Source organism: Macaca thibetana, chromosome 20 (genome assembly GCF_024542745.1).
Source record: "Macaca thibetana thibetana isolate TM-01 chromosome 20, ASM2454274v1, whole genome shotgun sequence".
NCBI classification, from domain to species: Eukaryota; Metazoa; Chordata; class Mammalia; order Primates; family Cercopithecidae; genus Macaca; species Macaca thibetana.
Window position 1 is genome coordinate 33,836,194 of NC_065597.1, and position 21,908 is coordinate 33,858,101.

General features: G+C 51.9%; 2 protein-coding genes across 4 annotated transcripts in view; one reads left to right on the forward strand and one right to left on the reverse strand.

Moving 5' to 3' along the window:
- Positions 1-11,478, reverse strand: part of USB1 (U6 snRNA biogenesis phosphodiesterase 1) — a 26,291-nt gene extending 14,813 nt beyond the window's left edge. The window contains exons 1-2 of one of the 2 annotated variants that reach the window (XM_050773105.1): positions 11,392-11,478; positions 8,552-8,718 (exon numbers count right to left, since the gene is read on the reverse strand). In XM_050773105.1, coding sequence (XP_050629062.1) covers positions 8,552-8,663 — 112 coding nt within the window. In that variant the 5' untranslated portion in view covers positions 8,664-8,718; positions 11,392-11,478. Of the gene's footprint in view, positions 1-8,551; positions 8,719-9,599; positions 9,876-11,391 lie in introns of those variants that run through there. The other variant, XM_050773104.1, reaches the window with a different exon arrangement.
- On the forward strand, positions 10,499-16,495 carry ZNF319 (zinc finger protein 319). Of its 2 annotated transcripts, none has more exons than XM_050772920.1 (2): positions 10,499-10,770; positions 12,643-16,495. In XM_050772920.1, exon 2 carries the CDS (start codon positions 12,901-12,903, stop codon positions 14,647-14,649), a length of 1,749 nt encoding a protein of 582 aa, XP_050628877.1. In that variant the 5' UTR covers positions 10,499-10,770; positions 12,643-12,900; the 3' UTR covers positions 14,650-16,495. The 2 variants fall into 2 exon arrangements, with proteins under 2 accessions (XP_050628877.1, XP_050628876.1); XM_050772919.1 differs by lacking the exon at positions 10,499-10,770 and adding an exon at positions 11,603-11,685.
- Positions 16,496-21,908: the final 5,413 nt, after the last annotated feature.

Consider the following 21,908-nt stretch of genomic DNA (forward strand, 5'->3'; position numbering starts at 1 on the left):
TGCATAAGAGACGTGAGGTCACAGGGCAAACTGCTGCCCCCAAAATCAGAGAGACCAACAGGCAAATACAGAGACTCACAAATTACCAGAGCAGAAACCTACAACAAGCTGAAGGCTCTGCAGGAACCAGCAGCAGGGTAGGGAAACCTGAGCTGTAATTGACAACCTGCTGGAGACTCAGTGTGTACAAATCTGAGTTAAAAACGCCAGGGGAACTCTGTCGGTGGGGGCACCCGCATTTTTGTGAGGTTTACCTCCTAGAGGTCTACCAGGTTATTGCAGTGAATACTGGAAAAAATATCCTGTGCTTCTGGCTGGGGAAGGGGGAAGGCAACCATTTGGAAACATATAGGAGCATCCTGTTTTTCTCCCCCACTTCTTTTTTTTTTTCTTTGAGACGGAGTCTCACTCTGTTGCCCAGGCTGGAGTGCAGTGGCACGATCTCTGCTCACTGCAACCTCTGACTCCCAGATTCAAGCGATTCTCCCGCCTCAGCCTCCCGAGGAGCTGGGACTACAGGCATGTACCACCATGCCCAGCTAATTTTTTTGTATTTGTAGTAGAGACAGGGTTTCACCATGTTGGTCAGGCTGGTCTCCAACTCCTGACCTCAAATGATCTGCCTGCCTCAGCCTCCCAAAGTGCTGGGATTACAAGCCTGAGCTACCGCGCCCAGCCGGGAGCATCCAGTTTTTCTTAACAAGGTCTGCCCTCTGGAGAAACTTAATTACAGCCTAACCTGAAAGCGTTTTATCAGACTCATAATGACCTGGGGGATGTGAAATATCAAACTGCAGCACCTTCTGGCCATCCTGTCCCACCTACAGGGGGAAAATTCTGAGAAGCATGTGGGAAGTTCCCAGTCCAGAGGAACCGGCTCACCAAAAGATTGAGACCCAGTCACAGGAGTACAAAATGATTCTTGTCCCCCAGCACCTCACCACCACATTCATACAGGCCTGTTTACCAGTTCCTTTCACATAGTACTTCCTGTCCAGCTATCGAGGAAAAATTATAAGACATACTAGAGGGCAAAAATACAATCTGAAGAAAAATAGTATGCATCAGAACCCTTTAAATATAAAAGACTAGAAACCATACAACGTCTGATCTCAGGCCACAATGAAATTAGACTAAAAATCTGTAACAGAAATGTAGCTAGAAAATCTCCAAATACTTGGAGGTTAAACAACACACTTCTAAATAACACATGGATCAAAGAAGAAATCTCCAGAAAACTTTATAAATATTTTGAACAAAATAAAAATGAAAACATAACTTATCAAAACTTGTGGAATGCAGTAAAAGGTGCTTAGAAGAATATTTATAGCATCAAATGCATATATTAGAGAAGAAGATCTAGACTGGGCATGGTGGCTCACGCCTGTGATCCCAGCACTTTGGGAGGCCAAGGCAGGTGGATTGCCAGAGGTCAGGAGTTCGAGACCAGCCTGACCAACATGGTGAAACTCCGTTTCTACTAAAAATACAAAAATTAGCTGGGCATGGTGGTGCGTGCCTATAGTCCCAGCTACTCGGGAGGCTGAGACAGGAGAACCGCTTGAACCTGGGAGGCGGAGGTTGCAGTGAGCAGAGATTGCACCACTGCACTCCAGCCTGGGCGATGGAGCGAGGCTCCCTCACAAAAAAAAAAAAAAAAAAAAAAGAGAGAGAAAGTTTAAAGTCAATCATCCAAGTTTCATCTTAGGAAAGTAGAAAAAGAACAGCACATTTAATCCAAAGTAAGCAGAAGTAAAGAAATAATTAAAATTAGAGAAGAAATCAATAAAATTGAAGACAAGAAATCAATAAAGAAAATCAATAAAACCAAAAGCTGGTTGTTTGAAAAGATTAGTAAATCGACAAGTTTCTAGCCAGGCTAAGAAAAATAGAGAGGGCACACAAATTACTAAAATCAGTAATGAAAGATGGGACATCATTACAGATCCCATGGATAATAAAAGGATAATCAAATAATAGCATGAATAACTTTATGTCCACAAATTTGATAACCTAGATGAACTGGAACAATTCCTTGAAAGACCCAATCTGCAAAAACTCACAAAAGAAGAAATAATCTAAATAGGCCTAAATCTATTAAACAAATCGAATACACACACACACACACACACACACACACACACACACACATATATATTTTTTGAGGCAGAGTCTCACTCTTTTGCCCAGGATGGAGTACAGTGGTACAATTTTGGCTCACTGCAACCTCTGCCTCCCGGGTTCAAGCAATTCTCCTGCCTCAGTCTCCCAAGTAGCTGGGTTTACAGGCACCTGCCACCACGCCTGGCTAATTTTTTTGTATTTTTTTAGTAAAGACATGGTTTCACCATGTTGCCCAGGCTGGTCTCAAACTCCTGAGCTCAGGCGATCCACCCGCCTCAGCCTCCAGAAGTGCTGGGATGACAGGCATGAGCCACCGCACCCAGCCTGAATAAATAATTAATTACCTTCCGGCTGGGCTCTGCGGCTCACACCTGTCATCCCAGCACTTTGGGAGGCCAAGGCAGGTGGATCACCTGAGGTCAGGAGTTTGAGAACAGCCTGGCCAACATGGTAAAACACATCTTTACTAAAAGTACAAAAATTAGCCAGGCGTGGTGGTAGGTGCCTATAATCCCAGCTGCTCAGGAGGCTGAGGCAGAAGAATAGCTTGAACCTGGGAGGCAGAGTTTGCAGTGAGCCGAGATCATGCCAGTGCACTCCATCCTCGGCAACAGAGTGAGACTGTGTCTCTGGAAAAAAAATACCTTCCAGGCCCAGACGGGTTTGGTTTACTAGAGAATCCCACCGAACATTTAAGGAAAAAATTAAAACAATTATCTACAGTCTTTCAGAAGACAAAAGCAGAGAGAATACTTCCTGACTTATTCCATGAGGCCAGCTTTATCCTCATACCAAAACCAGAAAAAGACATTACAAGAAAACTACAGACCCATATCCCTCATGGACAGAGATGTAAGATTCTCAAGAAAATATTAGCAAATTGAATACAACAACCTATAAAAAGAATAATGCTCCACAACTAAATGGGATTTATCCCAGGTATTCAAAGCAGGCTCAACATTCAAAAATCAATTAATGTAATCCACCCAATCAACAGGCTAAAGGAGAAAAATCACACAATCCTATCAATAGATACATAAAAAGTATTTGACAAAATCCAATGCCCACTCAAGATAAAAACTCCCAAAAAACTAGGAATAGAGGGGAACTTTGTCAACTTGATAGAGAATGTCTAAAAATACCTATAGCTATCTGATGGGAAACTCCAAAGCTTTCCCACTAAGATCAGGAACAAGGTAAAGATGCCTCCTCCCACTATGGCTTTTCAACTCATACTGGAAGTCCTAGCTAATGCAATAAGACAAGAAAAGGAAATAAAAGGTATACAGATAGGCAAAGAAGAAATAAGACTTTTTTTTTTTCCCCCTCCCCAAGACGGAGTCTTGCTTTGTCACCCAGGATGGAGTGCAGTGACATAATCTCGGCTCACTGAAACCTCCACCTCCTGGGTTCAAGCAATTCTCCTGCTTCAGCCTCCTGAGTAGCTGGGATTACAGGCATGCACCACCACACTCAGCTAATTTTTGTATTTTTAGTAGAGACGGGGTTTTGCCATGTTGGCCAGGCTGGTCTTGAACTCCTGACCTTGCAATCCACCTGCCTTGGCCTCCCAAAGTGCTGGGATTACAGGTGTGAGCCATCACGTCTGGCCTGTTTTTTTTTCCTTTTTTTTTTTTTTTTGAGACGAAGTTTCACTCTTGTTGTCCAGGCTGGAGTACAATGGTGCAATCTCAGCTCACCGCAACCACCGCCTTTCTTCTGCCTCAGCCTCCTGAGTAGCTGGGATTACAGGCATGCACCACCACGGCTGGCTAATTTTGTATTTTTAGTAGAAACGGGGTTTCTCCATGTTGGTCAGGCTGGTCTTGAACTCCCAACCTCAGGTTGTCTGTCTGCCTTGACCTCCCAAAGTGCTGGGATTACAGGTGTGAGCCACCATGCCCAGCGTGTTTTTCTTTATAGATGACATGATTGTCTATGGAGAAAATCCAAAAGAATTGACAAAAAAAAAAATCTTCTGGAAGTAATAAATTATATAGCAAGGTTGCAGTGTACAAAGTTAACATACAAAAGTCAATTTCTGTATATTTGCTTTCCTATACACTAGCAACGAACAAGTAGGATTTGAAATAAAAGGGTTTACCTTTTATTTACCTTAGCACCCCCACAAAATGAAATACTTAAGTATAAATCTAACAAAATAAGTATAAGATCTATATGAGGAAAACTATAAAACTCTGATGAAAGAAATCAAAGAACTAAATAAGTGGAGAGATATTCCATGTTTATAGATAGAAAGATTCAGTATTGTAAAGATGTCAGTTCTTCCCAACTTGATCTACAGATTCAATGCAATCCCAATCAAAATCCCAGCAAATTATTTGGTGATACTGACAAACAGATTTTAAGGTGTACATGGAGAGGCAAAATCCCAAAATAGGCCAAGTGCTGTGGCTCATCCCTGTAATCCAAGCACTTTGGGAGGCTGAGGCAAGAGGATTGCTTGAGCCCAGGAATTCAAGACCAGCTTGGGCAATATAGTGAGACCCTCTCTCTAAAAAAAGAACCCCCCTCCTTGCCCACACACAAAAAAAGCCCAGAATAGTCAACACACTACTGAAGGAGAAGAATAAACTTGGAGGACTGAAACTACCCAACTTTGAGACTTACTATGTAAAGTTACAGCAATCAAAACAGTGTGGTATTGGTGAACAAATAGATGAATGGAACAGAATTGAGAACCCAGAAATAGACCCACATCAATACAGTCAACTGATCTTTGGCAAAGGAGCAAAAACAATACAATGTGAAAAAGATAGTCTTTTCAACCAGTGGTGCTGGAATAACTGGATATCCATATATAAGAAAAGGAATCTAGACACAGACCTTCTACCTTTCACAAAAATTAACTCAAAATGGATCACAGAACTAAATGTAAAATGCAAAACTGTAAGATTCCTGAAAGATAACATAGGAGAAAAATGTAGATGATCTTGGGTTTGGTGATAACTTTTTAGATATGACACCAAAGGCAAGATCCGTGAAAGAAATAATTAATAAGCTGGACTTCATTAAACTTAAAAACTTCTGCTCTGTGAAAGACAACGTCAAGAGAATGAAAAGGCAAGCTATGGGCTGGGAAAAAAATGTATTTGCAAAAGACATATCTGATAAAGGACTATTATCGCAAATATAAAGAACTCTTAAAACTCAGTATTAATAAGCAAAAATGATTAAAAAGTGGGCAAAAGACCTTAACAGACACCTCACTGAGGAAGATACACAGATGGCAAAAAGCATATGAAAAGATGATCTGGATCATATGTCATCAGGGAAATGCAAATTAACAGACAACAGTGACATATTACTACACACCTATTAGAATGGTTAAACTCCAGAACACTGCCAATACCAAATGCTGACGAGGATGCGGAGCAACAGGTACTTTTATTCATTGCTGATGGGAAGCAAAACGGTACAACCACTGTGGAGGACAGTTTAGTGGTTTCTTACAAAACTAAACATACTCTTATTACAAAATCCAGCAGTACATTCCTAATGTAAACTACGGACTTTAGGTGACTATGGTGCATCAATGTAGGTTCATCAATTGTGACAAATGTACCAATCTGGTGGGGGGTATTGATAAAAAGAGAGACTACACCTGTGTGGGGGTACAGGGTATAGAGGAAATCTCTGTACCTTCTGCTCAATTTTGCTGTGAATCTAAAACTGCTTTAAAAAATAAAGTCTAGACTGGGCACCGTGGCTGATGCCTGTAATCCTAGCACCGTGGCTGATGCCTGTAATCCTAGCACTTTGGGAGGCCGAGGTGGGTGGATGGGCTGAGCTCAGGAGTTTGAGACCAGCCTGGGCAACATGGTGAAACCCCATCTCCACTAAAATACAAAAAATTAGCTGGGCATGGTGGTGCATGCCTATATGGTGGTGCTTGCCTCAGGAGGCTGAGGCAAGAGAATCGCTTGAACCTGGGAGGCAGAGGTAGCAGTTAGCTGAGATTGTGCCACTGCACTCCAGTCTGGGTGACAGAGCAAGACTCTGTCTCAAACAAACAAATAAATAAAGTCTATTAAGACAAAAAATGTTTTAAAAACTGCAAAGGAAAAAGCAGGAGCCCCTGAAATTGTCACCTAAAGCAATGGTCTCCAAACTACTGTGATCACACAGCCCATTAGTAAAACAAGTTTGCATGTATACTCTAATAAATATATATTTATGAATTATAAGTGTGTGCTACTCTGTAAAATTATGTGTTATAAAATGTGCACTCTCAAAAACAGAAATATAAAAAGATGAGATAAAAAGAAATACATTTAAAAGTTCTAATGATTTTCTCCTACACCCTAAAGTGTGGGATCATCTTGACCTCTCCCCTAGTGGCATATACCCCCACTTTCAACACCAACTACCCTAGAGATAACTACTGTTAAACTTTGGTGCCTATTTCCATATGCATATACTAATTTATGTATCTTATTTGTTTAAAAAAAAAAACAGAGAGTATACCATTTAAACAGTTCTGGAACTAGTTTCTACATATAACATTACATGTTGGACATCTTTCCCCTCAGTATAGAGAGGTCAAGTTCATTATTAGGGCTCCATAGTAATCTATTAATCAGAATAGATTAGCATTTCTCTAATCAGTCTACTATTGATAGACATTTAGCATGATTCCAATTTTTCACAAAGAACACCACAATGACCACCCTTGTATGTTCACATATTATTTGTCTATTTACCAAATATGTGACTGCAGCTGCATGTCTTTTCAGCCGGGCATGGTGGCTCACGCCTGTAATCCCAGCACTCTGGGAGGCCGAAGCAGGTGGATCACCTGAGGTCAGCAGCTCGAGACTAGCCTGGCCAACATGGTTAAACACCGTCTCTACTAAAAATACAAAAATTAGCCAGGGGTGGTGGCGGCCTGTACTCCCAGTTATTCGGGAGGTTGAGGCAGGAGAATCGCTTGAACCCGGGAGGTGGAGATTGCAGTGAGCCGAGATCGTGCCATTGCACTCCAGCTGGGCGACAAGAGCGAAATTCCGTCTCAAAAAAAAAAAAAAAAAAAAAAAAAAAAAAAAGCCAGAGTCTTCTCACACCCAGTATCCTACTCAATTTGCCCAAATCCCCTGGTGGATAGGCAGCATAAAGAATCATGTCATCCTCCTTGGGCAGATGGGGAAATGGAGGTATCAAGACCTAAACTTACTCTGTACTTTGCTAAGAACTTGACATAGATTATCTGATTTAATCTTCATGATAGTCTTAGAAGACTGGTATTACTACTCTCCCATTTTATCTATTTATTTTAATTTTATTTTATTGGCCGGGCGCGGTGGCTCAAGCCTGTAATCCCAGCACTTTGGGAGGCCGAGACGGGCGGATCACGAGGTCAGGAGATCGAGACCATCCTGGCTGACACGGTGAAACCCCGTCTCTACTAAAAAATACAAAAAACTAGCCGGGCGAGGTGGCGGGCGCCTGTAATCCCAGCTACTCGGGAGCCTGAGGCAGGAGAATGGCGTGAACCCGGGAGGCGGAGCTTGCAGTGAGCTGAGATCCGGCCACTGCACTCCAGCCTGGGCCGCAGAGCGAGACTCCGTCTCAAAAAAAAAAAAAAAAAAAAAAAAAAAAAAAAAAAATTTATTTTATTTAAGATGGAGTCTCACTCTGTCACTCAGGCTGGAGTGCAGTGGAGCGATCTTGGTACACCACAATCTCTAACTCCCAGGGTCAAGCAATCCTCCCACCTCAGCCTCCCAAGTAGTGGGGACCACAGGCGTGTGCCACCACGCCTGGCTAATTTTTTTGTATTTTTGGTAGAGACAGGGTTTCCCCATGTTGCCCAGGCTGGTTTCAAACGCCTGGGCTCAAGTAATCTGCCTGCCTCCGCCTCCCAAAGTGCTGGGATTATGGGCGTGAGCTACCTGGTCTAGCCAGCACTACCCCCATTTTAGATATGAAGAAACGGAAGCTCTGAGAAGTCTAGTATCTTATAAAGGGCACCCAGAGTAGTGGGCAGCGGAGTGAGGTCTGACTCTGAAGCCTGGGCATTTTCTGCCTGCCACCTGCTGATCAGAGCTAGGGTGGGATTTGAACCTTGCACACCCAGCGTATCCAGGGCCCTCTCAGAAATAAAGTGCCTGCTGTGCCCTGGCATGACCTTGACACTCTGCTCCAGATTCTCCTTTGGTCACCTCCTCATGAACTGGGAGAATATTATACCCAGAGGTAATACATATTTCAGGCTATGAATTCAAAACCAAGATGACAGAAAAATCCCCAATTCTTGAAACCTGCTCTTTCTCTGCTAAGTCAATGACTTTCCCACAACCAGTGTTAGAGGTTTCTGGTTTCTTCCTAGTTGGGGCCAGATTCTACTCTTCATGAGGCACTTATGGGTCTATGGGTCTTGGCCACTTTCCTTTTACACATCACTCACATGGTACATAGACGTGGGTGGCCCAGTTGCCCCGCTCGTGGGGGAAGGTGCGCACCCGTCCCCCGTGTTTTGTGCTGTCATCTTCAGGCCCCTCCTCGGTGCCCGGGAACATGTTCAGCACACTGTCAGGTACTGGAAATCTCTGCCTGGGAAGGGGGCTCTGGCCACTGCAAAAGAAAAAAAGAAAAATGGCCACATTTATCCTCTCAGCATTCTCTACCTTTGTACATACCACAAAAGTTGTAACCCCTTATATATGGTGGCTCTGAGGGTGTGTTTCCAGCCTGGTGCTGGAAGCAGCTTCTAGATAGCAAAATTGTTTCTCCAGTATTGTCTCATTGGGGTCTCCAACTCTGGGGCACGAGGTCCCCATGGGAAACAACAGGGCATACAGCAATGTGGTTCAGGGGTCACATTCCCAAGCTGGACAGGCTGGAGTGGCACTTTCTAGCTCTGTGATCTTGGGCAAGTTATGTCCCCTTTCTGGGCCTCAAATGCCTCATCTGAAGGTATATGTCTATCTGATAGAGCAATTGTGAGATCAACTGAGCTACGGCTTGTAAAGCACTCTGCAAAGATAAGACCTAGCATTTAAGAACCTAAGCCCCAGGAAGTAGGAGAGGCCGATGGTTTTGTTCACCGCTGAATTCCCAGACCCCAGCCTGGCACGGAGTGGGTGCTTAGTGAATATTTACTGGATGAATGAAAAGGCTCTCCCTACACTTTAGCAAGTATTACTATCGCAATTGTGTTCAAATCAGGAAACGGACCTAGGATGGTACAGGGATGTGTGCCGGGCGGTAGAGTGGGCCAGCGCGGAGGCTGGACCGGAACGCAGGTCTGGCCTCCCAACTTGGCCCTAGCCAGGTGGGGCCTCTCTGGGGCTTTGTCTGGGGGTACCTTCTGGATCCCCCTTTCTCCCTGCGTCCCCTTGTCCTTTCCCGGAGCCGCCCCGCACCCTCCCTTCCCACTCCACCCCCAGACACTCGGGTCCCGTCTGGGTCCAGGGTGAATGCGCGCGCCCTCCGGAGACTTCCTCACTCCTCACCGACGGTGGCTCCCGTTCCCCGGCCTGGTCTGCCTCCCGTCCTCGGACTCATCCTCGGAGCCGCTGCTGCTGTAGCCCACCAGGGGCGCCGCGCTCATGGGGCCTCATCCAAGACCACAGAGCAGGTCCACGAGCAGCCTCACCCGGCACCCGGAGTTCCGCTGTGCCGGAAGCGCCCTCCCAGGGGCGGGGCCTGGGCTGGCACCGCCTCGGGGCGGGGTCGGGAGGGGCGGAACCCGGCAGGACAGGGACCAAGATTCAGCCCACCGACTCCACGCTGCCTGCAGGCTGAGCACGCGGCTCTGGCCACCTGCAGCCTCCCGGCACCCGCCAGCCTTTGTGTACCCATTTCACAGATCGCTCAGGGCCCTCACCTTTCTGCCCGCTGCTCTTTCTGCAGCTACCTGGGACCAGACATCCCAGACACGACGGTCCCGGGTCAGCGCACTAGACCCAGTGGTAGACCCCCGCCTGCCCCAAGCCCGGCCAGGATCAGAGGTCCTGGAGCCCCCTCCTCAAACCAGCCCAAAGTCGGAGCCCGTAAGAGCCAAGTTGAGCAGTTAGGGGCGGGTCAATAGTGTAAGACCAGAGGCTCTAGGAGGCCCCTCCTCTCCTGCGCAGAGCCGGGCCGAGGGCGGTCACCGGGAGCCCCCTCCCTTAAGCCCGAGTGGGGTGGCCGGAAGCAGAGCTCCCTTCCACGGTTAGCCCAGGCGCCCAGGCCTGGCGACTCGAAAACCGTCCGGAGCACCCGGCTTGTCCGACCTGGCCCGGCCGCGGGGTCCCCGGCAGGGGGCGGCCTCGCTCCGCGCCGCCCGCTCCTCCCGCATTCGCCGCCGCCGCCCGGGATGCCGCTCCTCCCCCGGCCCCGCCTCCCTGGCCCCCGCGCCGCCCGCCTGTCCGCCCGTCTCCACAAGGCCATCGGTCCGTCCGCCCGCCCTCCCAGCGCTCCTCGCCCCGGCCCCGCTACTCCGGCAGCGCGCGTCGCTTCCTCCGTTCCGGCCGCCGCTAGCCCGTCCCCCGCCCCCGGTCCGGCCGCCGCCGCTACGCGAGGCCGGGGATTGGCAGCGCGCGTAGGCCGCGCCGCCGCGGATGGAGCCGGAATAAAGGGGCGGCCGAGAGAGCAGCTGGTCGCCGCTCGCCCCGCGCCTGCCCTGCAGGCGGCCTGGAGCAGGTGAGCGGCGGGGCGCCCGGGGCCGCATCTGGGGGCCACCCCCGCGCCCGCCGCACCCCTTCCTCTGCAGGCCCGGCCGCCCCCCCGCGCCCCTCCGCCGCGACCTGGCGGCCTCTTGAGCTCCTGGGAGGCCCAGGCCGGGCCTCGACGCGCAGCCGCTTCCTGAGCCCGGCCTGCAGCCCTGGGGCCTTTCTCCAGCCCGGCCGCCCTCGGGGCCCGCCCTCGGGTCGCAGCGGCCGGGCCATCCCGGGCGAGGGCTGACAGGACGCAGCCCAGCTGGGCCTGCAGGCAGGGCCGGCGGGAGGTGATCGGCTTTCATTCGGTTTCTCAGGGAGGAGGAAGAGCCGGGGTGGGGCGCAGGTGGGGGGCCTCCCCTGCCTCTCCTCGCCTCCTCTCTCCCCTTTGCGGAGTGATCACAGAGGCTTCCTGGCTGCACCTTGCTGCAGGAGGGCTGGGGTGGCCAGGGGGAGCTGCAGGCCAAGCCAGGGGACACTGTCTGACAGCCATTCAAGCCAGAAAAAGCAAACAAAACAGTGGGTTGGCACAACGGACCTAGAGGCGCTCAGAGAAGCCCACCTTCCCCCTCTCTGTCCCAGGAAGGCTTAGAGAACCGAGTGGTACCTGCTTGCTCAAGCAACCTGCTGCCTCCACCCAGAGCAGCCGCTCCTCTCCTCCCTCCCTTCCGGAAGATGCTGAGGATGACAGCGTTTAGCCTGACTCTTACATTTCTTTGGCAGAGCAGTTAGAGGCCAGGCTGGCCTGTGAACGCTTCTCCTTCCTTCTTCCTCTGCTCAGGAGAAAACTTACAAACTTTTAAATGTAAGAGGCAGATGAGCTGGGAACCTGGAAGTGGGTTGCATCTGACTCTGAAAGTTCCTCCCTCTCGCTGGCATTACCTTATGCTGCCACAAAGTGGTGAGTTAGAGATTTGCCTGGGCTGGGTGGGCTTTACCTTCCAACAATTACCCAGAATGTTATAGGCTTGGAGTAAGAGAATGGAGTTATCTCTAGAGAGGTGATGAGAAATGCTCTGTGGTTAGCGTGCTGCATCCTGCATTGCCAAGGCAAACCAGTGCAGTTTCTTACATTTTCCTGCAGGCCTTGACACTATGAGATTCAGAGGATTTAGGACTGTGTGTGTGTGTGTGTGTGAGAGAGAGTTCTGGGAGAGAACTAGAGTGAGGAAGTTCTGCTGTGTGGACATCAAGCCTGGGTGGTTCTGTGGCCCTGTCATCTAGCCCCCATCACCTATGGGCTCTGGTCTCTGCAGGGCCACCATCCTGTCATGTGGGGAGAGAATGGGCTGTGGTCAGGGATAGTTGAGGGGGTGTGGTCAGTCCCTCATAGGTGAGGGTTTTTGAAATGGTCCTTGGTTCCATGAAGTTGTCCTAAATATCGACTGTCAGAGGCCATTTGCCACTGGGCTCTCAGACCTGGGGGGTCTGGCCTCCTCAGGTGTAAGTAGTGGTGTCCCAGATTGAGACTCAGGGTAGTGACAAAAGAGGAGCTGCGGGCCTCAAGGAGGATTCTGTATTGTAGGCAGATAACCCCAGACTCTCACCTGTGAGTCTCAGCTAAAGGGATGGCAGGAAGCTGGAGGGGACTTGTGGAGGCTGGGATGTCCTGGCCCAGGGGCGGGGCACTGAGGTGGGTGGGAGTGGAGGCCACTGCCATTTCCACTGCCTGGAGGAGCTGAGCTGGCTGCAGACCTCTCTGATCGCCTAAGAAGGGAGGAGTTCTGCAGCCCTGAGCACCTGCCTTACCCGATGCGTGGTTTGTGATGGTGTGGTGAGTGCGGGCAGGACAGGGAGAGGGCCCAGGAAACTGCTGCTTGTCCCTTCCTCAATCTCATACTTTCTCTCTTCTCTACAGAACAGATCACTGGGGAAGGCAGAGCCTCCCCGGTACTGCTGGGACCCTCCCTTGAAGAGCCCCCCATGTCCTGCAGGCAGAGCCTTGTAGTTTGTTCGCTTGGTTACTAACTCGGGCTGTGTGACCAGCTCCTCTTCTGTGCCTTGTCTGAGGTCCTTGTCCATCTCTGTGATCGGGCAGCTTCTCTCTCTGGATTGGGTCACGTGAAGCGGGAAACTGAAGCCATTACTCTCCAAACCCTGTTTCATCTTCCCAAGCATGTCGGAAAGCTGGCAACAGCCGCCACAGACGCAGCCACAGCAGCCACAGCCACCGCAGCCTCAGCACCATGCAGAGCCACCGCCAGCCCTGGCGGAGCACACACTGCCCCCGGGCACGGCGGAGAACCCCCTGGGCTGTGCCGTCTATGGCATCCTCCTGCAGCCAGACCCGGGCCTGCAGCCCCCACAACACGCGCCCCTGCAGGCAGCAGGAGAGCCAGGCCCCAAATGTGGTGTGTGTGGTCACGACCTGGCGCACCTGTCCAGTCCGCATGAGCACCAGTGTCTGGCGGGCCATGACCGCTCATTCCAGTGCACACAGTGTCTCAAAATCTTCCACCAGGCCACTGATCTGCTGGAGCACCAGTGCGTGCAGGCTGAACAGAAGCCCTTTGTCTGTGGGGTCTGCAAGATGGGCTTCTCACTACTCACCTCACTGGCGCAGCACCACAGCTCCCACAGTGGCCTGGTGAAGTGTTCCATCTGTGAGAAGACCTACAAGCCTGCCGAGGCAGCGGAGCCGGCCACCACTGCCGCCCCATCGCTTCCTGCAGCACCCCCGCCTTCCACTGTCACCCCTGCTGAACAGGCTGACAAGCCCTACAGCTGCCCCATCTGCCAAAAGCCCTTCAAGCACCTGTCGGAGCTCTCTCGGCATGAGCGGATCCACACCGGTGAGAAGCCCTACAAGTGCACGCTGTGTGACAAGAGCTTCAGTCAGTCGTCGCACCTGGTGCACCACAAGCGCACGCACAGCTCTGAGCGGCCCTACAAGTGCGCAGTCTGCGAGAAGACCTTCAAACACCGCTCTCACCTGGTGCGCCACATGTATGCGCACTCGGGCGAGCACCACCTGTTCCGCTGCAACGTGTGCGAGTTGCATTTCAAGGAGTCCTCGGAGCTGCTGCAGCACCCGTGCACGCCAAGCGGGGAGCGGCCCTTCCGCTGCGGTGAGTGCCAGAAGGCCTTCAAGCGGCCCTCGGACCTGCGGCAGCATGAGCGCACACACAGCGCTGAGCGGCCCTTCAAGTGCGACCTGTGTCCCATGGGCTTCAAGCAGCAGTACGCACTGATGCGGCACCGGCGCACGCACAAGACCGAGGAGCCCTTCAAATGCGGCCTGTGTGAGAAGGGCTTTGGGCAGCCCAGCCACCTGCTCTACCACCAGCACGTGCACACCCTCGAGACTCTCTTCAAGTGCCCCGTGTGCCAGAAGGGCTTTGACCAGTCTGCCGAGCTGCTGCGGCACAAGTGCCTGCCCGGCGCGGCCGAGCGGCCCTTCAAGTGCCCTGTGTGCAACAAGGCCTACAAGCGGGCGTCGGCCCTGCAGAAGCACCAGCTGGCCCACTGTGCGGCGGCGGAGAAGCCCCTGCGCTGCACGCTGTGCGAACGCCGCTTCTTCTCCTCTTCTGAGTTCGTGCAGCACCGCTGCGACCCGGCCCGTGAGAAGCCACTCAAGTGCCCAGACTGCGAGAAACGCTTCAAGTACGCGTCAGACCTGCAGCGGCACCGGCGGGTACACACGGGCGAGAAGCCCTACAAGTGCCCCAACTGTGACAAGGCCTTCAAGCAGCGGGAGCATCTCAACAAGCACCAGGGCGTGCACGCCCGCGAGCAGCAGTTCAAGTGCGTATGGTGCGGGGAGCGCTTCCTAGACGTGGCCTTGTTGCAGGAGCACAGCGCGCAGCATAGTGCCGCCGCCGCCGCAGCAGAGGGCGCCTACCAGGTAGCCGCCTGCCTGCCCTGAGTCTGCGGGTGTGGCCCGTACCAGCCTGACCTGAGTCGGCGCCGTGGGCCCCGCAGGCCTCACGCAGCCTAGCTCCTCACAGCTGCCTTGCACCGAAGGCCCCACCCAGCTCGGTGTTCTGAGACCTCGGGAGTGAGGACACAGGGGTACGAGGCAGGGAGAGGGTGTGGTGCTCGTACTCCTGGCACCAGCAGGCAGTGCGGGCAGCCAGATTGCTGTGGCCCATCCTGATTCCACAAGCCTCTTTCCCATCACAAGATTCGCTTTCTTGAGAGCCATCAGCTCCCCTTATTTCCGGGGCACTGGAACCAGGCTGGAAATCAAGCGGCCTCTCCTGCCCTAAGGAGGGTGTGATGCCAGCCCAGCCTTCCCGTATCTTTCAACCTAATTAGCAGCCACATAGGTTATGAAAGCGGAGGTTCATGGTGGGGCTGGGATCCCAGAGGTGGGCTAGGTGTGAGGCATCAGTTGCTGTGTTGAGGAGAAGACCAGCTTTAAGACGTAGTCCTGGGGACTGGGAGGGCAGAGGGTGAGTCACAGCCCTCTCTGTCTGCTCTAGCCAGGGGTCATGTGTCCCCAGGTTTCTGGCAGGGGAGATGTGCAGGGTGGGTCTTGGGGCTGGGTCTGTCTGGAGACCAGTGGGCTCAGGGGGAAGGGGGGAAGCTGAGAAGTTCCTGTGACACCGTCAGCCAAGGGACAGTGCCATCCCTGGGGACAGGAGGAAAAGCAGCCTGTCTGTGCTAAGGGCAAATCCTCCGGTTTTGGAAGCGCTCCTCCCACCTTTGTAGTGCGGTTCCTAGGTGTGGTGGGGAATGTGGTGTGCTCTCAGCAGACAGAACTGCTGGTGTGAAAGGCAGGGATTGTTAGCCCACCTGAGGCTGGGAGGAAGTAGGACCAGGCCTAGGATCTCCCCAGCAGATGCGAACAAGTATCCTCCCCTGAATTGTGTGAACCAAAGCGTCAGGGGCTTGGGGCACAGCCCCAGTCAGCTCACCCCAGTCCTGCTTCAGAGCCAAGACCAGGCCAGGGTGGGGACCCCCCAGTACCCTCCCTACATCATTGTGGCTGCTGGCCTGGACCCCAGGGGTCTGGTGCTGCCAAGATGTTCTGGACAACATCCAGCTACTTCAAAGGCGAGAGTGTCCTTTGGGTCCTCCTAGAGTCCCCCTGGGTCTCTGGCTGCCCATGAGGCTCATGGAGCAGAGGGTGTCCCGGTCATAGGGAGCAGAAGGAGCAAGTGGGTTACGGAAGCCTGTGGGGGACCTGGCGGATGGAGTTGACCAATATCGCTGGGTGGCCACGGCCCTCCTTAGGAAGCCCAGAAGGACCTTTATTATTAAATAATCATTTTTAACCCTGCTCTATCCCCTGCCCTCTTCCAGCCCCACCCCTCCCTGGTCTTGAAAGAAGACTAATCAGTGGACACACCAAGGGCCCCGAGGGGCAGGGAGATGCCACTGTGCTTCTCTGTCACCGTAAGGCTGACCAGCCAAGTCCACCTCCTCTGTCTGACTGAGTTCCTTCCTGTGGCCACAGGGAGGGGCTGGTCCTTCCCCTCGGTGCTGGCTCTCTGTCACAATGCCTCAAAAGACACAGAACCCAGGCCTACAACCGTCCCAACTGCTAATTCTTTTCCTTTCATTTTGCTTTCTGAAAGCAGTTTGTTATACTATTCATAACACTGTAGAGTTTAATTTCATGTCATTTTGGATCTTATATAAAAATGTGAGGATTTGGATTTTTAAAAAGAATGACTCCATTTTAGATAGCCACTTTTGATGTTAATATATAGTGAGTCCAATGTATGCTTTAGAAGTAAAGACATTGACCGTCAGAGACCAGTGCACTGCTTGTTCTGCTCCTTCTTCCACAGGGGAACAATGGACATGGAGAGGCAGAGAGGGGCACAGGTCCGAGTGGCAGCTTGGGGACTGGGGCACAGGGCTGCGTTTGAATCCTGAGCTTTGAATGTTCTGGCTGTGTGGCCTTGGGAACCTCTTTTGGACTCAGTTGCTTCATCTGTAAAATGGGGAGGTTCACCTTGCCTTGCTTGGTTGTTTTGAGAATTAAATAGAGCCCCATAGAGAGTCCCTGGTGGGGACGCTTGAAGATGCTGACAGTACCAACTCCAGGACACCTGGGGCTTTCAGGAATGATACCGAGGCCTCCTGACTTCTTTTGGGTTTAATCACAGCCCCTGAAGTGGGAGCTGACCTGTGAGAGAGCAGCAGCTCATGGAAGGCTGGAAGCCAGGCACTGGGCCTGGTGGGCATGACAGCTTGCTCAGCCCTGATGGAAAACAAAGGGCCTGCCTGCAGCAGCAGCAGATGCAGCCAGCCCTGCCTTGCCCCAGAGGAGGGGGAGGACCTGCTGTCACCCCACAACCACCCACCCTGTCTCACAGTGACCCTTCTACATGGCCAGCCCAGCTGCCTCCCACCTGAGCCCCTCCAGCACACCTTTCCTCCTACACCCCTTCCCTGCCCCAGTGGCCCAGCTGCAACTCAGGCTCTGTCTGTTGCTCAAAGGTGGGGATGGGGCTGGGGAGAGAGAGGGAAAAACAGCCTCCCAAGCCTGGGCACCTGAGAGCCAGTGGAAAGTGGTCAGTAGGGGCCCCTTGCCCTGAGTTAAAAGGACAAGGAGCTGCCTACACTGCAGGTGGCCCGAAAGCTGGGTATAGAAGGTGCGAAAGGCCAGGGGACCCAGATGTGACCCAGACCCCATGTTCCTCTTCTTCCCTCCGGGTGGTCATGGGAGGACCCTGCCCTTGAGAAACCATGTGGTTCCTTCCCACAGACTTCTACCTCCCAGGAAGAGGATGCCCAGGGCCTTGGTTCCATGCCAGGCTCAAGTCCCAGCTTGCTTTCTTGCCATGTGACCTAGGCAAAACCCACCTATCCTGAGAGGCCCCTGGAAAGTGCTAGCATGTGTGTGAGGCTTTATAATTACCGCCACAGGTTGTCCCTCCTGAGTGGGTGACAACATGCATGGGTCAGGGCAGGAGGGGCTCTGGCTGGACATGGCTGAGCTCACATGGAGCCTGCAGTGGCTTCTTCTTCCTTTGTCCCCACCCCTACCTGCCTCACAAAGCAGTGGGGTTCCTACACCTCCACCAGGTCCTCAGCCTCTAGGCTCCAGCCTGGGCCTAAACCAGGGCAGCCAATGGGGCCCTGGTCTGGGAGCCCAGATGTTTGGGTTCAAGGCCAGGCCCTTTGGTAACACATGGCCTGAGGCCTCTGTCTGTCCCTCTCTCAGGCCTCAGTTCCCCATCTCAGTGCCCCACCAGCAGGCCTGGTGCTCTGATTCTGGGAAAGCGACAGGATCAACCCATGGCCCATTTTCCCTTCCCTGCCCCTCCTGGCCTCCAGCCTGTTCCCCTCTGGTATCTCCGACTAGCCTCTCTTGGTTGTAAGTGGCAGAAACAGCACAAACCGGCTTAAGCAGCTGCTCACTGCACCTGGCCATACAGGTACTTCTCCCACCAATAGGCCCAGGAATGCCGACCTACAGGACGGCCAATTTCCTGTTTCCCAAACCTGATGAGTGTCTCCTTCTCTTACAGCACAGCATTTTTTTTTTTTTTTTTTTAGACTGAGTCTCCCTCTGTCACCCAGGTCAGAGTGCAGTGGTGCAATCTCAGCTCACTTCAAACTCCGCCTCCCAGGGTCAAGTGATTCTCCTGCCTCAGCCTCTGGAATAGCTGGAACTACAGGCACATGCCACCACGCCTGCCTAATTTTTGTATTTTTAGTAGAGACAGGTTTTCACCATGTTGGCCAGGCTGGTCTTGAACTCCTGACCTCAAATGATCCACCCGCCTCAGCCTCCCAAAGTGCTAGGATTACAGGCCACTGCACCCGGCCAAGCATAGCATCTTAAAGGGGAGCTTCAGATGTTGTGACTAGGAATATAAACTAGTGCTGTATCTTTAGTCTCTGGCTAATCATTCCTTTTGGCCCAACCACTGGGAGGATGGGAAGTGTGGTGTTTTAGGATGAGGGTGACATCTGGATGAGGGCCAGGGCTGGGAGGAAGCAGGAAAGAGGAGGGAGAGACTGACACAGCCTCCTCTTTGGGAGTTAGTCATTCCCCCTGGCTAGTGAGAGACACCAGGAGTGGGAAGGGAAGGGGCCATTCGCCTGGGTCCTAGAAGTTGGTGCCAGGGCAGGCTGGGCCACCAAAGGGGATGTTCTTAGGAAGCCCATCATCCTGACAGCTTTTCTAAACTCCCACCATGCGCTGGCTCTGCTCCATGCTTAGCCCTGCAGGGGACGGGGGAGAGGATGCCGCTTTCTGGGGGTGGAACCTGTACTCATGAACCATAGTAGACTGAGTGTGGTGTCCTGGTTCAGAGCACCACAGCAGCCCTGGCTAGAGTCCCGCTTCACCACTCATTGGTTCCAGGGCTTTGGGCAGGCTGTTGAAGCTCTCTGAGCCTCAATGTCCTCATCTGTGAAATGGAGTCAATAATGCTGTCTTCTGAGGTTTAGGGTAAGGGCACAGTGGAATGATTTGTGTGACATGTTTGGCACGTAGTATCCACGCAGAAGGACTAGCGCTGGGAAGTCAGAGGCAAGAGCAAGCCAGCCCAGCCCTCCCATCTGAGAGCCCTCCCATCGGCCTTGCCATACACCGTACAGAAGCCTTTTCCCATCCGCCAGCAGGTCTGAGCCTCATTCCATACTTATAAGGTGGCAGGGCAGATGCTTAGGAAGTCCAGGGGTTGTTCACAGCCAGGCAGTGGATGAAAGTGGCCTGGAATTGTGGGAGTTGGCCAGGTGAGCCTGGTACCTGCACACAGGCGAAGGAGAGGCAGTGGGGTCTGAGCCGTGTAGAGCTCCTGCTCACTCTTTGCTGGCCAGAAAGCCAGGAACAATAGCCAGGACCAGTCCAGGGCTGGCCAGGGCAGTAGAAAAGCTCTTCAGCAGCAGGCAGATGGCATGACCAACCCCTCTGGCCCTCTCTCAACTCCTTGAACAATCAAAGCCACTGCGTTCCATCTTCCCAGATGTACAGAAGTAGTGCCACAAAGGCCCTAGGCCCCCCAGCCTAAGGAGGGCCAGGCTCTCCCACGAGCTCCACATCTGATCCTCATGCAGGTGGCTTCTTGGTTTCTTGAAGGTGGTGCTTCCTAGAAAAGCCTTGGCCACTATTGATTTTCTCATCTACAAAGATTCCAGCCAGAACACACAGTCTTCCTCAGGGCTGTGAAATGGAGTCAAGGGGATGGCTCCTTCTTTCCTGTGTATCTCTCTGTCCCCACCCTGGGTCTGCCTTCCTGCCTTTGTTCATCCACAAGCATTACTGAGCACCTGCTGTTTGCCAGGCACTGAGCAGGTGCTACAGGGCACAAGGCACGAACTTCAGGTGAGCCGGTTTTGAGGTTTTTGCATATCAAAAGGTACAGTAAAAAAATGTCAAAACTGCTGATATCTAGCACAAAATATGATGTTCACGAGTTCTGCCTGACCCCTGCCCCACCCCTGCCCGCAGCTTGGACCCTCACCCTATCCCTGAACCTCCCCATTGCCAGCCCCAGGCCCTGGGTTAGGACATCATTTTTCAGGTGATTTTGTACTCGACACCGCTATAACTCTGTAGTAGTTAATTTAGTCCTGATTGGTGTGTTGGTTCTGGAAAAGACCACAGGCCCCATTCCTGAGCCCCAGGTCCAGTTAGAATAAAAGGAGCCAGTGAATGAGCCCAGGGTGGGCCAGAGGGTGTGAATTAGCCCTGAGGACAGCTATGGTCCCTGTTATTGTGATTTGAGAGAAGAGCTGGGGGGAGATGGGAGGACTTGAGAGTAGCCTGCCTGGAATGGAGGGTGGGATTTGGGTAGGAAGAGGTGGGGGAAAAGCATTTCTGATGAAAGGAAAGCTTTGAACAAAGGTTGGAGGCAGACAGAAGCCCAGAGCCTCTGGAATTGCAAGGAGGCTGTAGGGGAGTTCATGTTGGGATAAAGGGCCACAGTAGTGGATTGGGGTCAGGCCATGGAGGCTGGACTGTCCCCAAGGCCATGGCTGCTGGGAAGATTTCCGATGTGGTCTAGGACTCTAGCATCCCTGCTGTGAGCCCTGGGCAAGTCCAGCTCTTCTCTGGGTTGTCATTTGGAGGGGACCCTGGGTGGCACAGAATGTGGTTCTGACTCTCTTTGATGAGCAAAGAGTCCCTGGAGACTGAGAAGGGGTGTCAGCATGCTGGGCCACAGTGGCCTCAGCTGGATTGGGATGGGCTGCTTTCCCTCAGCCTCTGGCCTTTGGCCTCCGGGTGGGATTCTCAACCTGCAGATTCTGCCACTGCCAGCAACTCCGAGAGAGCTTTTTCGTTTTTGTTTGTTTGTTTTTAGATGGAGTCTTGCTCTGTTCCCAGGCTGGAGTGCAGTGGCCCGATCTTGGCTTACTGCAACCTCTGCCTCCTGGGTTCAAGTGATTCTCCTGCTTCAGCCTCTAGAGTAGCTGGGATTACAGATATGCACACCACATCCAGCTAATTTTTGTATTTTTAGTAGAGATGGGGTTTTGCCATGTTGGCCGGGCTGGCCTCGAACTCCTGGCCTCAGGTGGTCTGCCCGCCTTGGCCTCTCAAAGTGCTGGGATTACAGGTGTGAGCCACCCTGCCCGGCCCCAAGAGAGCTTTCTGATGGGACATCTTATCCTCCCTCTGAGCCCTAGTCAGATGGCCCCACCCCGAGGAAGCCCCCTTTGGTTTCTTCCCCATTCTTAGTTTGGATCTGTCCCGTAGCAGGCAGGCAGTAGAACCTGGTGGCCACAGGCAGGGGATGGGGTGGGGGGCTCAGGCAGGCCAACTTCAATTCTTAGCTCTGTCAATCACCAGATCTTGGGTCAGCCACTTAACCTTCCAAAGTTCATTTCATCATCTGTAAAATGGGTCTAAAATGACCCATCTCATGGGGTCTGCAAGATGGTTAATGCATTGCCTTCCATTTAAAAATAGAAATTGCACATAAAAGCAGACTCATTTATGCTTATCTACTCTGCATTTCCTTTATTCTTAGGCACACTTTTTTATATTTATATTTTATATAAATATATATTAATTACATATATACATGTATTTATATTTATATATTTTATAATATATTTATATTATTGAAATCAGGATTAAATGTACAATCAGTGGGCAAGAAGCTTTAATTAAATTGCTGGTGTGGATTGCCATTCATGGGGTTTTGGCTGGGAGAACATGGTCTAGATGTGTACTCATGTGATCACCTCTACTTTCAGGTTCTCGTTGGCTGG